This window comes from Rhizoctonia solani, chromosome 11, assembly GCF_016906535.1.
Source record: "Rhizoctonia solani chromosome 11, complete sequence".
In the NCBI taxonomy this organism is placed as follows: domain Eukaryota; kingdom Fungi; phylum Basidiomycota; class Agaricomycetes; order Cantharellales; family Ceratobasidiaceae; genus Rhizoctonia; species Rhizoctonia solani.
This window is the reverse complement of record NC_057380.1, coordinates 846,252-863,007: the sequence shown is the minus strand read 5'-3', so window position 1 is coordinate 863,007 and position 16,756 is coordinate 846,252. Positions and strand designations below refer to the sequence as shown.

General features: G+C 44.6%; 3 protein-coding genes across 3 annotated transcripts; 1 reads left to right on the top strand and 2 right to left on the bottom strand.

The window, feature by feature from the left end:
- Positions 1–2,142: 2,142 nt before the first annotated feature.
- RhiXN_10313 (pectate lyase) lies at positions 2,143–3,808 on the bottom strand (the record flags this gene model as incomplete). Its single annotated transcript, XM_043330129.1, has 14 exons — positions 2,143–2,212; positions 2,267–2,356; positions 2,409–2,464; positions 2,515–2,593; positions 2,647–2,703; positions 2,762–2,773; positions 2,831–2,929; positions 2,986–3,053; positions 3,108–3,116; positions 3,172–3,270; positions 3,323–3,411; positions 3,467–3,549; positions 3,603–3,672; positions 3,733–3,808. 14 exons carry the CDS (start codon positions 3,806–3,808, stop codon positions 2,143–2,145), a joined length of 957 nt encoding a protein of 318 aa, XP_043184226.1.
- A 2,685-nt stretch (positions 3,809–6,493) lies between these two features.
- On the bottom strand, positions 6,494–8,527 carry RhiXN_10312 (cytochrome P450 family protein; the record flags this gene model as incomplete). Its single annotated transcript, XM_043330128.1, has 11 exons — positions 6,494–6,578; positions 6,633–6,779; positions 6,839–6,946; positions 7,004–7,018; positions 7,094–7,163; positions 7,231–7,423; positions 7,483–7,689; positions 7,761–7,903; positions 7,961–8,079; positions 8,135–8,341; positions 8,412–8,527. 11 exons carry the CDS (start codon positions 8,525–8,527, stop codon positions 6,494–6,496), a joined length of 1,410 nt encoding a protein of 469 aa, XP_043184225.1.
- A 2,570-nt stretch (positions 8,528–11,097) lies between these two features.
- On the top strand, positions 11,098–16,444 carry RhiXN_10311 (Retrovirus-related Pol polyprotein from transposon TNT 1-94; the record flags this gene model as incomplete). The annotated part of the gene is made up of 7 exons (XM_043330127.1): positions 11,098–11,700; positions 11,780–12,010; positions 12,062–12,427; positions 12,472–12,711; positions 12,759–13,991; positions 14,067–15,198; positions 15,933–16,444. 7 exons carry the CDS (start codon positions 11,098–11,100, stop codon positions 16,442–16,444), a joined length of 4,317 nt encoding a protein of 1,438 aa, XP_043184224.1.
- Positions 16,445–16,756: the final 312 nt, after the last annotated feature.

The following is a 16,756-nucleotide window of genomic DNA, read 5'->3' as shown; positions in this document are numbered from 1 at the left end:
TTCGAAGAAGACACAGACAAACATACGATGACTAGTGTATGATATATATCTTTGTATCATATCTCCAACAGCCGCTCTTCCCCCTTCTCCTGCTTCATCCTTGGCCCACAGGACATTCGTCTAACCCGAACTATTTAACATCACCAAGCAAAGCTCAGTCTATGAAACTTCCTGAATCTGAGACAGACTTGCAAGAGTTTCTAGATTTGGTGCATGCAACTCATGTCCAGGCGGAGATTTCGTGGTATCTGGCATGTGCGTGCTTGTTATTTTCCCTAAATGATCTACATTTACAATCGCATTCCAAATTAGGTAGTGGAATCACACTGTTGGTCTACGACTGGATATGTACGCTAGACAAGGAGGCCGAGTACCTGTGGGGTAGAAGATGGAAATTTGCTCGCGTGGTCTATCATATAAATCGAGTATTACCTATTGTATTGATTGGGTATGTTTTGATTTTGTACAACTTGCATGTCTATTCTCATTCGTCAACGATCAGTGCCGTTCTGATACCCAGTACGAGAACCAAATCACACTCAATTGAAAAACATTAACTAGAATGGACATAGACATTTTGTTCGCACCTGCACAATTTTCCGACCTGGTATGACAAACGGTTTCGTCAATCTAAATTACACATCATTCTAACGGGCACCATAGACGTTCGTCCACCTAGTCTGAGTTTAATTATATGTTTAATGAAGCCGAGTTCTCCGTAGGTGTAAAAATATGATTCTACTTTACAGTTATGGGGCTATAGCATTACTAGGTATCATCGCCAGTGAGCACCTTCTGTTTCAGGTATTATTGGGCGTGCCTGACTCAGTTCCTCAAGCTACCTCAATTCTTCGTTGCTGGACACTATACAACCAAAAGTAAGCCCCGTCAATATATAGTGTATATTTCATCGCGCGACTAACAGTGTCATTAGTTGGATAATATGGTATGATTTGTCTGCACGGCCTTGGGCGGTATGCTGATTCCTGGACCCAGGATTTTGGTTCCAGCGCTTATCATCACACTCGCACAAGGGGCAGTGAGCGTTACTTTTGCCGCCGAGGTGAGTTCTCACGTCTCTGAGCCAAAACTTTGTCCATAATATCAACAGCAATCAGAGTATACGTCAAATCCAGGTACGAAGCCAACTTGACCTAATACATTATTGTTCATCACGTTTGCACATGCATAGTCACAGACATTCTACGTGGATGTATGGTTTCTCTTTCAGAGAAAACATGGCTTGCTTACTTTGCGGGAATGTTCAACGAAGTTCTTATCTTTGGCCTACTTGTAGGGAGAGTTTTATATCTAAGCAAAGGGCTAGGTATGACACCACTCATGAAACAGCTGCTTAAAAAGTACGTTTTCCTCCCTAATGAATGCATTTTCTGGTATCTGATGTGAGCTTTGCGCTCTCCTTTTATCACGAAATTTAGCGGGACCGTTTTCTTTGCTGTTAACCTTGGGCTCATGCTCCTTTCCTGTATTGGCAGTGCCTATTCTTCGACCGTTGTTGTTGCTAATAGTTCCGGGTGAGCACTTTTCCCCCTCTGAATACTCTATCAATGATACTCATGGATTGAATCAAACTACGACCTGTTTTCAGACTTCTTATTGCATTATCCAGTATTATGTGTAGTCGTATTTTCTTCTCACTTCACGACTTTATCGAAGATCGGACATACACTGAGTCAGGTCTAGCCCCGGCCAGCAGCCTCAGAATCAATAGCTCCAACATTAGTGGGCAATTTATCATACCGATGCAAACATTTGATGCTGGCGGATCGCTCTTCGGTACCCGGCTTGATGTTAGCTCCCCACCCCCAACGTTGGGGCGATCCATCCCTACGGGCAAGACATCTATAAGAAGATATGTAAAAAGTCCTGCTTAATATATCTTTCTATCATACGGCTACGATTTGAGTTCATGTGATGATATGATGATTTGTCTGCACAGGCTTCGTAGAAATCAATGCTTGTAACGTACTCTCCCATGTTCACCTAACGCATATTTTTGGGCATGTAAGCGCAGATTTTATGGCAAATAAATCCCGTAAAAGAAAATTTCTCAAATAAGATAGAGTATCCATTGCAAGAATTCTCAGAGACATGATGCTAATGATCCGAAACAGAACGAAATTAGAAAGTGATAACTCCGGCTCCGGCGCTCTTGGTTACTGTGGCAGCAACGGTGTTTGAAGCATCAAGACTAATGGAATGAACATTAGTTTATTCATATCGGTTTTTCGTTAATTGGACTTACGAATAGGTATAAGGGGCTGTGGTGAGTGTACCGGCAACGAGGTCAGTATTCATTGTTGTGTTAATCAAAACGTTGTCACGTTGGACAGCGCTAAAGTATCATGTCAGTGCATTACGAGGCTTCAATGTATGGTATAACTTACTATCCACCGTGAAGCTTAGTGGCAATCGGTGAAGTAACAGTGTCGAAAACATTAGACTATTGGCTTTGTTAGGACACATAGATACTCCAGGTAGTAATTAACGTACTTCGACAAGAACTTGTGCCCCAAGGCGCGAATCTACTCCTGAGGTAGCAACGTTCTTGTAGTAATTGTTGTAAATGTGGCTACACGTTTTGGTAAGTAATAAAGCGTGTCAACTCTTATGGATATCACATACCCAGTACCGAAGCGGAGCGAGGGCAAACGAGAGTTGACGTTGAGGAAATAGTTGTGGCTATTCACGATAACTGGAGTTAGCTTTTTTACACTATTGATAAACGCATATCTCTCACTGGTAAGTTACACTATAGTAGATCATCAGAGTCAGTTGGAAAATCTTCCAAAATATCCAGGTTACTTACCGGAGGTGGCCTGAATCTTCAGCCGAGTTCTTATCAGAGTGACCAACAAGCGATGTCTTGAAATGGTTGGTGAACACGTTCCAAGATGCAGTGACAAAACTATGAATATGGCTCTGTCAGGGAGAGACTTTATTTACGTTAATATCTTAACTCACTCGCTTCCATGAGAAACGTCAAAAGCTCCATCGTAATAATCCTTATCGTGATCCAAGTCGGAAGAGAACTAGAGGACTTCGAGTCAGCAAACGCCGATCAACTATCATGGAACTTTTCGCACAGTATTATGCTGTCAAAGATGCATCAGCCAGATCTTTAATGACTATCCTAGAATATATACTCACATCGATCCACACATTTGATGCTTCCTGCAATAAGATCAAGTCTGTAGGAGCAGGGGACTTCGAAAGTCGTAGGTTCCGAATAATCACGTTGTTTGCCTTCTGCTCAATCCGAATTATGACTCGAAATCTGATTGTCATTTAGCCGGCGCACCTTCACGCGGAACCCGCCCCCAGTAAGGCCAGAATTCGAACCAACTCCTAGAATCGTAGTCTTGCTTCCGACATCAACGACCTCCCCATCTGTTTATGACTAATCTTAGATAAGATTGATCAGAAATATGTTCTATAAACACACCTCCAGTAATGATACCCGAAATCTTAACAATTTTGGCGGATTCTCCTGTGACAGCTGCACGAAGAGCAGCAAGAGTGGTAACACTGGTCACGAAACTTGGTTAATAGTAATATTAGAAACGGCCATGAAGACTCACGTGGTTGTGGTTCCTCCGGCACCTCCAGTAGTTCCACCATTCTGAGTGGCGTATCCAGTGATTCCGTCAACTACATTTTATAAGATGGTAGTTAGCATTATAGTCATTCAAATAGATCTAACCAACGCACCAGGTGCTGCCCTCTTGATAGAAACGGCACTTGCGAGGCCAGCAAGAAGCGAAACAGTCAATTGAAAGACCAACATCTTAAGTAAGCTTTGTAGTCGCGCGAACGATAGAAGCAGTCTCAGTTATAAGGGTGGTAAGTGAATGTGAGAGTACTAGGCTGATAGAGGCTTTGGTGGTCTAGTACCGAGACTTTTATAGTTTGTCTTAAGGCTCATTTGCCAGCAGCAACATAGCAGCGGCCCGCCAAACACATCTCAGGTGACAGAATTACTCGTGGATCCAGATTCCAGAGGGTATGAGCGGCCCGTCAACAACGCATCATTTCATTGACGGTTGTAGGTTCGAAGCATCTTCGCAATTCAGCCAAACAATTAGACTAGGGCTTTAACGTTCCGACGATATCCACAGCGACAATTTGCCGAAGTAACCTCGATTCACAAAGTTAAATAGGGGCAATTCTTGGTCTATTAGTGAGCTCAAAAAATGCGACAGATGTCTCCAGCCCAAGTGTTAGCACTTTAGGCTCGATTACGTGCTAGCAGTTCAAGGCAGTTCAAGTTGGTAAGGGAACGACTTGCAAGACAGCAAATACCCTAACCCGTGTCGATCAGGGTCACGCGTGGGTCCAGGAACCTGGTCGCATGTAAGGCTTGGCGTCATTCACGGGACCCAACTATAAAAAGTATGGAGGTGCTGATAACGATTGACCGCCTGTTGCCGTGGCTACTTGCATATGAATCGCGTAAGATCACAAAGCTGATAAACCTGTAGTGCGATGGCCAAATCTGCGGCACGTGTGAATATTTGCAATGATACTCCAGTACACAAATAAATGTACATATAGTTAACCCTCTCAAATCGCAATCGATATCCCAAACGAGCTGAGGGGTACATCCAGTTTTAGGGCGGGATATTGATCCAAAGACCTGTCAATCGATAATATCGATCAAACACTGCACAGGTCTCTTTGCCAACAAACGGAGCGTTATCCAAGGGCGGCCCTGGGCAGACCGGTATTCGCCGGAAATAGACTAATATCATGTGGCCTGAAGATATGTAGCACAACCTCGGTATCCAAGATCTTTGTTCTTTCGAGTAGAGTTATCGTTATGATAACATAGGCAACGGGAGAAGCTATGTTCATCCCGATCGCAGTATACATGTCCACCATAGTACTTTCCCGGGCATTCTCAGTCTTTGGGGGCGAGCTGCTGATGTCTCTCAGATCGTGGGTGAAGTTCAAATTCAAAGGGTTTAGGTGTGCTACGTGGGATTAGTATGGAATGAGATGCACGAAGGGTAGGCTTACTGCTTACATGACAAGACTACTGTAGTCTTCCTCGATCTTCACTGTACAAGGTTAAAATACTGAGAGTAAGTATGTGTGCTCAAGTGGAAATTGAGCTGAAATCAAGGTAAATATATACTAACTTTAGGTATCAATTCTCCCTTAGTCTGATTCATGCTGAGGAAGGCATACTGACGTTGTAGTTCTCAGGCCATATCATACTGAAAAAACATATCTTTTACTGACATGCTGATTTCCAAGATCCTATCCCACCGCAGTGGCGAACAGCCTTCTATCGCGCATGTAGCAATCATATATCCAATTTTGTAACGCATATATTTTCATTTAACTGGGTACAGTCAAATACCTATCGAAGTCAACTAATTTTTTCGACTTCGTCGGCGAAGCTCACAGGTTCATTTTAATGAGAATTATCTAAAAATTTCAAGAGTCAGGGGTTTATCACATGAAGGAGGAGACACGAACCTGCGCCGGATGTTCCTTCTATAAGACAGCCACAATATGCGTCGTTATAGCCCTGTAAACTCACGATGTGTCATTGCCTCCGAAGAGCAATCTCGTCCCACTCAGCCAGTCGGAGGGAATAGTATCGATCCCAATGGTTAGTGAAAAGCTACTATACCAAGATTGACGCTAACTTACGGCTCTTGGGATCATATAGGCGAGAAGGAGTAGGATACTGTGGTGGGGATGAGTGACTCAGAGAATAATACCGAGCATACTAGTGACGGATCAGATGACGCAGTCATAGATAAGGAAGCTCGCATGGGGGATGGTGGGTGTGTCTGTGTTTGGAGGAGACAACGCTCACCATTAAACAGGGCCCCCCCGCTATTAGTCAAGTAGCGTCCCACGAAGTCTCCACATGCGGTTCACCTATCACAGTTTAGAAGAGAAAGGCAAGGTAAGTTGCTTATTTTGAAACAGTTAACTTCACTCGCTAAGAGTAAGGGCGTTGTGCATCTGCGCGGGCTACGATGCACAACCGTGGCTTAGCCGGAGCTTGTGTCGTGAATCACGTGATTACTCACGGTTGGTACCTTCCTCCTTTTCATCCTCGCCCGCTTCGCGGTCTCGATCATATTCTCGTTTTTCATTAGTATTTCGCGTTTACTTATTTCGTTTTTTTTCCTACCCACCACACCTCGTTCTTAGGTACAGTTTGGACCACCCACCCGCGAGCCTTCACGGCCGTGGGTCCCCCACTTTGTCCGGTCTATTTTCCCATCGATGTCGGTGGCATCCTTTGTATATCTCCACCTTCTTCCATTCATGTATGATATATATATACCTCTACTCCGTCGCGTCACGAACGCGCCCAGGCTAAGTCCTTATTTAGTTGTAAGTAGGTTCGAATGCTTTGCTCGTGATCATATGTTCAAGCACAAGATAAAAAGCTATCTTCACTTTGGTGATGTATATACATTCCACGATTATACTGCCTCAAGTGCTCTCAATCCTTAGGGATGTTATCAAGGATAAGCTGTCGATGTTCCTCAGATCGTGGACGAATTTCAAACTCAAATGGTTTGATAGTGCTTCATGAGATGGGTATGTAAATGAAACAGCTGAAGGATCGATCTACAACTTACAGAGCAAGTTGATTGTAGTCTCCCTCAATCTTGGGAGTGATTTCCTTTCCATTCTTGTCTACCTTGCAACAAAGGGCAAAGGTTGTGAGCATTGATGATATGACCAGGAAGAGAGATGCTTCGGCAAAGTGTGTCCCGGGGCATTTACTAATAATGTGTGGTAAATATTGACGCTGACCACTCACATGTACCTAATAAGTACTTACCGTCTCCCCCATCCAAAGCCTGGGGGAGGGACAACGTCTGGGTCAGCAAACCTCTCAGGATCAAACCTCTCAGGGTCTTTGTAGAGGACCTCGTCGCGACTCATTGCCCTTTGAACGAAATGCGTAGTTAGTGTTGGTTAGTATGTCGTGAGGTGTCCGCCTTACCAAACATTACCCATTCTACAGGTGAGAAGACACAAGGTATACAGTAGTTGGTATTATAGTAACAGCGCAGCTTGAAGTGCCCTAACTCACACCATAGTCCCGTTTTGAATATTATATCCTCGGTAAATATCGTCCTGGGAGCACGCATGGGGAGGGCCTCCTATCATCCACCCGTGCATTGAGTTAGTATCTTACTTAAACAAGTATTATCATATTCTATACTGTACCTGTTGGTGCCGTGGGCAACCAGCGCATAACTTCAAGAGTTAGCTGCCGGATGTAGGGTAGCTGGGAACTATCGGCCAGTGTTGGTAGCCTAGTTGCATAGCCAATGACGGAGTCAATCTCGTTTTGGGCTTTCTTTTGAGTCTCTGGATTAGTCACCATGGCTGCAACGAAGCTCAAAAAGGCTGTCGCTAGCTGTTTGTAGGCTCACATCAAGATGCATGTAAGATATAGTGGGACAGGGAGCGACATACTGTATCGGTGCCACCTGTTTGATTTTGTCCATAAGTTACGTATTTATAACACTCTGGTCTTAGATGTTGAACAAAATCCTCACCCACAAAAAGCGTGTAACAGAGTTGTTTCAATTCCTTCTCTTGGTCGGCTATGGACAATTCACTACTAGATTCATCCTCCTGCAGTAAGGAGCTGAGAATAGAGTGCTCGAAATTTCCTTTCGCCTAAACACAACCTCGAATGAGATATCCATTCTCACAATATTCTCAGAGCCGGTGCAAAATCTTATACGTACAATCTGTTGCTTTGTCCATTCGTAGGGTGCATTGACCGCTTCGTTCTTTTGCTCTCTCCATTTCCGGGCAGTGCGTTTCCAACCAGTCCCAGGAACCCAGTCGGGAACGCGAGCAAGGATTGGAAATGCATTGACCAAAAAGTCTGTCCGTATTCGACTTAGTAACTTGGAGTGTATCAAGGTTCACAAACAGCACTGACTAATCATCGTAGATTGAAAAAGGTTTATCGAGGCTTGAAGGGCATTCACATAGATCGAATCTTGGTCTTCTTTGGGACGATAACCGTAGATCAATCTCAACATAGTTGATCCCGTTGTACTTGATAGTAATCTTGCATTAAATAATTCAAGTTCGGTAACCGGATCATACTCACAAGGAAAACTGGTGTTTTACTTTCTCAAAAAGGCCAGGGGTTCCCGACAGGTGAAGCAAGCGCCCAAGAAGCAGACGCGCCTCATCCTGCTGGAGTCCATTGAACTGGATTACAGAACGTGGATTGAGCCAGTTTGTCATTATCCGACGTTGTCGGCGCCAGGCGTCGTTGTACGGCAGCATCCCTCCAAAGTCTGACCAATCAAGTCTAGGAAACGGGGTATTATATTTTATCAATATTTCTGGACGGCTCCAAGTAGACGATAGTGATAGCTCACAGCGCACGGTCGTTTACCATGGGGGCGTTGACTCGATCAGAGTAAATGGCTGAGCGTTTATCGAGAAGATCCGAAGCGGCTTGAGCGGAGTTGAGTACGACAATGGACTGCCCCATGATGTTCAAGTGGATGATATCGCCTACATACGTATGTATGAGCTTGGATGTAAAAGTCGAAGAGCATTAAGGCCAATAGATGTAGCCATCCTAGTGACTTACTGCCCAGTTTCTTCCCCATATCCAAGAAGTTTATGTGGTCAAGGCCAGGCGGAAGTGAGAGTGCATGTCCTACAACCGGCAGTGACCGGATTGAGGGTGGATGCCGAAGTCTTCGCCCAAAGCTTCCAAGTAAGTAACGTCGTATCAAGGCAAGCTTCAAGGGAAACAGTAAAATGCAGGCGAACAAAATGTTGTTTATCATATTGGATGAACAGAGTATGCTTGAGAATGCAGTTAGAGCAACAGAAGGAGGTCTTTAAATACTAGTGGGTGATATACACTATTTGATATGCTCACTCGAGTTTTTAGCGCTAGTTGACTATCTATTCGATGCACCTATAGGTGTTCTCAAGACAGCTACATTGTGTACTGCTGAATTGCGTCATATGGGAAAGCCATTGTGTAATACACCGTTATCATATCAGGCCGATCAAAGGACGAGCAATAATCAGTCAAACGAAATAACGAGAAGGAGGCAAGCGATGGGCGGACTGCCACTATCGCTCTTCTCATATATGAGAACCTGTACTTGTTAGCTTTTCAAGCTATTTGTTTCAGTAGCATAGTAGATCAGCACTGTAATTATTAACCGGTGCCCCGCTGTTCTGAGTAAATAAATGATTATATCCATATCTCTTCGGGTTTCTAAGAGCACCGAAACCGGCTGAAGAACTCCTCTTTAGGAGTTTTTGGAGACTTTGAAGTGTGCCAGGACCTGTTATCTTACCTGATTAGAAAGAAAATTTTAGACAAAAGGTAGGTTGAGCTAATTTGCGTAGTTGAGGAGAGGGTGTTCCCGAAGAATCGTTGGAAATGATAATGCTCTTCTCGAAGCGCCCTTCACCTATTCTTTCAGCTCGGCCATACCCTGAAAAGATTGGGAAAATCATGTGGAATTCGTCATACTCTATGGGCGCGAATAACTCGGAAGCGCTCGCTGACTTGTAAAGATAAGAAAGTACTTCAAAGTTCTAGGTATGGCAATTGAAAGTGCTCATGGAGCACCCCGGATCCACTGAGTCTAAACAGGCAGGTCCTCAAAACCTGGTTATGAAGGAGTGCTCCAGGGTTTGCAGGTCCGAGATATCAGAGCATGAAAATCAAGGAATCAGCGGTACCGTTATTAATAGCTATCGTAGATAAAATCTCCCACAACAGGAATGATATGGCTGACCAATTATCATATGCGCGCAGATCTCTGAAGGCCCTGAGAATATGAGCCTTTCTATCTTTCATCGGGTAGCCTGTCAGCTTCATTACTGAAAAAACATGTGGTGAAGAGCAGTAACCCATGACATCAGTAGCTGATAGGGTAGTGCCGATACTGATACGACGGTTGATCACAACTGCTCTTCCCTTCCAATCCGTCATTTTACATGAGTTATGGTCCTCCAATCACTGTGAACCCATAAGGTACGGATTTTGCCAAAAATCCGCACCTTTATTATACTATGGCTCGGACATCACGCGTCTCGGAAATGAAAATCCGGACCTCAGGGTGCAGACTTTGCCAGTAATCCGCACCTTGGGGAACACAGTGAAATTGAGGCTGTAGGACGGAGAACCCCACTCAATGCTGGAGCTGGTCAGCAGTCAGCAAAATAACCTAGCCAAGGCAGAATTCTGAGAACGCTGGCTAACAGGGTGGTTAGCGAGCGTTCCATAACACTCTCTCACTGTACAAGGTTACAATGCTGAAAATCAGTATGTGTGTTTAAGTGAGAATTGAGCTGGGATCAAGGTCAATATACACTGACTTTAGGTATCGATTCTTCCATAGTCTGATTCATGCTGAGGGAGGCATACTGACATTGTAATTTTCAGGTCATATCCTACTGAAAAAAGGAATCTTTTAGTGGCGTACTGATTTTCAGGATCTTATCACATCACAGTGTCTTTTTGCTGGTGCAACATCGATCAGCAACATGGCGAGTGTCGTATGTGGATAAAATTGCCCATTAGGTACTCTTCCTATCGATAAATATGGCGATAGTTTTGGGGCCCATCAAAAGTAACTCTCATGCCAATTCTTATAATCAATACTGTGCATGAGCGGGAGTCCCATAGTGGGGGAGTTACAGCTGCGAAGGAAATAGATCTTGTATGAGTTGATGGTGTTGATTTTGTAGAAATATCATGTAAATACTAGAGTAATCTAGTATGTTCCATCGCAGTAACCGAGTCAAGTGTCGAGTCATCGTTATATGCGCAGTACCAGTCGCAGCACTCATTGATATGACTCAGAGGGTTATACGAGGTATATAAGGAGGCCCATTCGGCCCTCTAATCATCACCTCTATATTCACTTATCGTGTACTGTCTTTACTTTCTTATTACAACGTTTCTTTCATAGTATAAATACATTCTTTTATCTAACTCTTTCTACAGGTTATGAGCCCCGCTTGTACGCTCAATAACCTCTGATAAATAGAATTATATATATACTACTTACATCGAGTATACTCACCATGGTTGATACTAACCCTAGTACATCAACTAACAACGGTATGAGCGGTTTACACCGCATACCACCCCTGCGAGGGACTGACAATTACAACATGTGGCGCACACAGATGGAAGACATACTTACCGATCTTGATCTGTATGGCTACGTTAACGGAACGATAACTATGCCGTCATTGACAACAACAACAACTACGCCAAGTGCATCTGGCAGTAGTGGGAAGGATGCTCAGGCATCCACATCAACTGGTACAAACGAAGAATACCTTAAATGGAGTAAATCCGACCGTAAAGCATTAGTGAACATACGCCTGAGAGTTGACGGGAATGTACTTACACACATACAAGGTTGTACAACCTCCGCCGACGCTTGGAATACGCTCGCGACTACATTCCAAGTTAAGGGAACAGTCGGATTAATCAATCTTCGAAGGAAGTTCTTTAGCCACAGGATGACTGACGGCGAAGACATTGAAGAACACATACAGCGAATGCGTGGATGGTTCCAGCGAATCAACGACATAAAACCAAACTCAATAAATGAAGCCAATTGGATCACAACTTTAGTAGCTAGCTTACCTGACTTGTGGGATTCATTTACCCAGTCAGTAAGTTTCCAATTCGACATGGACAACAAAAGTACCCTGACAAATGAAATCAACGACCTACGATCACGCATCCTTGCAGAAGCACATAGAAAAAGCATTAGGAACACGGACGGAAAGGCATTTTTTAGCTCAAATAAACCCCTATTCAACCGATCTGTATGCACCAATTCAAGCCAACGTGGACCAGACAAGTCTAAATCCAAGTGCAACAACTGCGGAAAGATTGGTCACTGGGCAGCGGAGTGCCGCGGCCCAGGCGGCGGTGCATACAAACACGGTCAACAGAACAGAGGAAATCAACCTAATTGACGTTTTAACTCATTGAACAAACCCCAAAACAACAACGCTCGTACGCATATAGCCGTTGCAAAATAGCAAGACTAACGACTACGCGTTCTCAACCTTTGAGAACCTACGCAAAGATTTTAGCAAGTCCACATGCACATGGATAGCTGATAGCGGCACAACTACTCACATTGCAAATGATCAACGACTATTCACCGACTATAGGAAATCCTCGGATTATGTTACCGGCGTAGCCGGTAAAGAGCCAATTCTGGGCCGAGGCACTGTGGAGCTATGGTGCCTAATTGATCCTGAGAAGACCGAACAAAGAAAGATTACGCTTACCAATGTGGCCCACGTGCCTAGTTCCCCGGCAAACCTCATCAGTTTATCACTAATCACTGATAAGGGATATTGCGTCTCAATGGATCAAGACCAATTAGTAATATATGGTCCAAAAACAAACTGATCACCTTTGGTTCGAAGCTACAAAATAGAAGTCAAGGGAACCTATGGAAACTAAATGCCAAAACAATAAACAAAGTCAGTGTGAACAATAAGCATACACCCACAGAACTCGCACTCGTGAAACAAACCGGTCAAACTTGGCTCGACTGGCACAAAGTACTCGGACACATTGGCCCGCAAGCCCTTCAACAAATCAAGAACACAAACGCAGTTAATGGCATGGAAATAGTAGAAGATAACATAGGACTCAACTTGAATGTGAGTCATGCATACAAGCAAAAGCCCACATGCGCCCTTTTCCAAAGGAATCTTTGGCAAAAGTAACTGAAATTGGTGAATTAGTAGTAACTGACGTATGGGGACCTGCCCGCACCCCTTCGATTGGACAATACAAGTACTACGTATCATTCACCAATGTAGCCACTCGTTTTACTTGTTTAGGCTTCTTACAACACAAGGACAAGACGTTAAACGAATATAAATTGTTTGAAGCACTATTAAATACACAAAAGGACAAGAAAATAAAACGAGTAAGATTTGACAATGGCAGAGAGTTTGTGAACAACGATTGGATCAAACATGCAGCCCAGAGAGGGACCATTTTGGAAACAACGGCCCCGTACTCAGCTCAACAGAATGGAATTGCCAAACAATTGAACCAAACACTTACCAACAAAGCTCAAGCAATGTTACTTGAGTCAGCCGCTCCAAAATTCCTATGGAATGAAGCATTGGCGTACGCGTGCTACTTGAAGAATCAAGTACCCACGCAAGTGCATGGTACATTCTGGAAAACACCGTTTGAGGCGTTCTGGGGACAAAAGCCCAACGTTAGTGTCCTGCGACCTTGGGGTACCAAATGCTACGTACTTGATCAAGGTGAAAATCAATCAAAATTGGACTCCAAGACCTTCACGGCAACATTTGTAGGTATCTCTGATGTACAAGGCAAGAGTTGGCGTTACTACAAAACCGGAGCGAATTGGATATTGCACTCACGCAATATCTTGTTCCCGAAGGACCATGCGGCGATCAAAGACGTTGCAGATAACACCGATTGGGGAGAATTGGTTGCTCCGCCCGCTGAGGGGGAGATGACTCAAACCGACAGCGCTGCGGAACAACCAACCAAACCTACTGGAACAGGGGGAGCACATGTAGTTAGTAAAAACAAAGAAAATGACTCGAAACTACCTAGCAATAAAAAGCCTATAAAGAGCGAACTAAAGACTGAGGGAACGACATCGAACTCACATACTCAACCAATCCAACAACCTGTTGTCCCTAAGTCTAATACCTCTTGCTCTAAGCCTGCTATGCGCACCAACCCTAGCGCTGTTACTACTCAGTTGATTCAAGCAATTAATGCACTCACCCCCGGTAGTGGAGATGGAATCCAAACCCGTAGTCGGAATCCTAACGCCCCTGCCATCTCTCTTGCAAGAGAAAGAGGCGGAGTCAAGATCTCCATCAATGACACCACCCCCCAATCCGGTCAGTCTGCACCTAATATCTTGAACAAAGTCACTAACCTAGCTGTAGAACTTGAGGATATCTTTTGCCGGTTCTAGCGACACCAACAGCTCCAAGAGCAATGATCACCGCACATTCAGCCTACTCACCAACACCTCCTCCTACTATCCGCACCTACCATCCCATCCAAACTTGCCTTTGCACTGGATGCCCCGCCAACGCCGCAATCAACTACGTCCATTGACGGTACGCTGGCAGACAAATTTGGCCGCCTCCAGTTATCCAACTACACTCCAACCAAGCCGGATTCCCCCCTGGCAACAACCGGGCATCTGGAACAATCCTGGGCCGCGTTGGCCAATCCATCCAACCCAAACGACCACCCCACCGTGGAGGAGGCCCTTGCAGGACCACAGGCAAACGAATGGTCAGAGGCGATGCGGAAGGAGGTCAGCACACTCAAGAGGATGGGTACGTACAAACACGTTGAACCCCCTAAAGATTGTAAACCCATTGGAAACAAATGGGTACTGACACTCAAACGGAACGCCAATGGTGAACCAGAACGCTACAAGGCGCGATTAGTCGCACAAGGGTTCAGTCAACAACCCGGCATCAATTTTGACAAGACGTTTGCACCTGTTGTACGTCTTGACTCAATTTGTTCTCTTGTCTCACTCGCTAACAACAACAACTGGGACATTTGTCAGCTCGACGTCAACGCCGCTTACCTACATGCTGAAGTTGACAAAGAACTATATATGCGACAAATCCCCTACTTTGAAGATGGTACGAATCGTGTCCTCAAGCTTAAATGTTCTATTTACGGTCTGAAACAAGCCGGACGTATGTGGAACAAGCTATACAATACCAAACTCCAATCAATTGGCTACCGCCCTGTCTCACCAACTCGTGTGTCTACTACCGCCTTGAAGACTACAAGGGTGAGTTATGCGTATCCATCATTGCTACGCATGTGTGACGATTTGATCGTTATCACATCCACAAATACAACCAACTTTGCCATATCCAAATTACTTGGCGAATTTGATATGCGCAATTTAGGTCCCATACATTACTTTCTAGGTATCGCATTCAAACGCAACCACAAGCGCGGTATCTTATGCCTCAATCAAACCGCTTACATCAACAACTTAGTTCACTTTGCAGGTCTTAAGGACGCTTTCCCCGCCAATACACCCCTAAGTCCCAGCGTTCAACTCACACGCTTCAATGGTGCTAAGCCAAAGTTTAACTATGGAACTTACATTGGTAAGCTCCTATGTCGTACACCACGGTAATGTGGGTACACGCTAATGAAGGCAGGCGCTTGTGGCCGTACTACTACACTGGCTTATGTAAGATAACTATCTAAGGCTATACTATCAGCGCTTAAGGCGCTCTACTTCTAACTACTGTCGGCGATGGGGCCTGAGGCCTGGGAGGTGTGGTAGGTCAAGTGGAGGGTAAGCGTCTGAGAACTTCTTAGGGGCCGGCTACTTAGCTGGCTGGGTACCTTCTCTAATGAGTAAGAGGCAAGGTAAAATCAACTTGGGGTTTCCAAGCAATTTTCCTGCTGTATATATAGACAAAGGCGCACTATTTACATGGTCTGTGCGCGTGAGAAAAGAAGTACATAAGGGAAGTAAGAAGCGTGCTGCGGACTGCGCAGAAGCGTGGATTTCTCCTAAGCGCCCTTGGCACGGCATCTTGGCGCGGCATCTCGGCATATTAAGCGCCGAGATCACGTGATCGAAAAACATGAGATATCAAGTCCGTAAAAAATACTAAAAATAATAGAAAATTCGTCCAATTCTGATGGTATATGTAAGGAGGTTGTAACATCCTATATGCGGCTCTATGCACTCGACCCAACATTGCTTATGCCGTCGCACACTTAGCACAATTTACTACATGCTTTGGTCCAGCACACGTGACTCAGGTTAAGCGCCTAGTCCGTTACCTCAAGGGGACTTCAACCCTCGGCCTCACCTATTGCCGATCAGCCAAAGGCTTTGGCAAAATTGGCTACTCAGATGCCAACTGGGGCAGCAACCTTATTGACCGTAAGTCCATCTCTGGACATGTATTCATGCTTGGCGGCGCAGCCGTTTCTTGGTCAGCTAAGAAGCAAGCAACTGTTGCTTTGTCAACAATGGAAGCCGAGTATATGGCGTTATCGCACGCATGTACCCAGGCCTTATGGATGCGACAATTCTTTGAAGAACTGTACCTATACGCTGATGCACCAACCCTTATTCTCTCAGATAATCTCGCTGCACTCACTCTATCCGTCAAATCTCAATTTCATGGACGATCGAAACACATCGACATACAACACCATTTCATGCGCAATATTATCGAGAAACGGAAGGTAACTACGTTGTACGTACCGTCCAACGAGAACCTAGCAGACGCCTTCACTAAAGCACTCCCGGCACCACAATTCAGGTACCTCATGAGATCAATCATGGGCGAACCGATCGAAGAATCAATCGAAGACGAATTGATTAACTAAATCAATCCTCGAATCGAAGTAATAGCTGAATAACTGAACATAAATGAATCGTAATGACTGGTTTTTCTGAATAATCGAAATGTAATGATTTGTCCTAAATGTATCTACACTTAACTCGTTTAAGGGGGAGTGTAGAAATATCATGTAAATACTAGAGTAATCTAGTATGTTCCATCGCAGTAACCGAGTCAAGTGTCGAGTCATCGTTATATGCGCAGTACCAGTCGCAGCACTCATTGATATGACTCAGAGGGTTATACGGGTATATAAGGAGGCCCATTCGGCCCTCTAATCATCACCTCTATATTCACT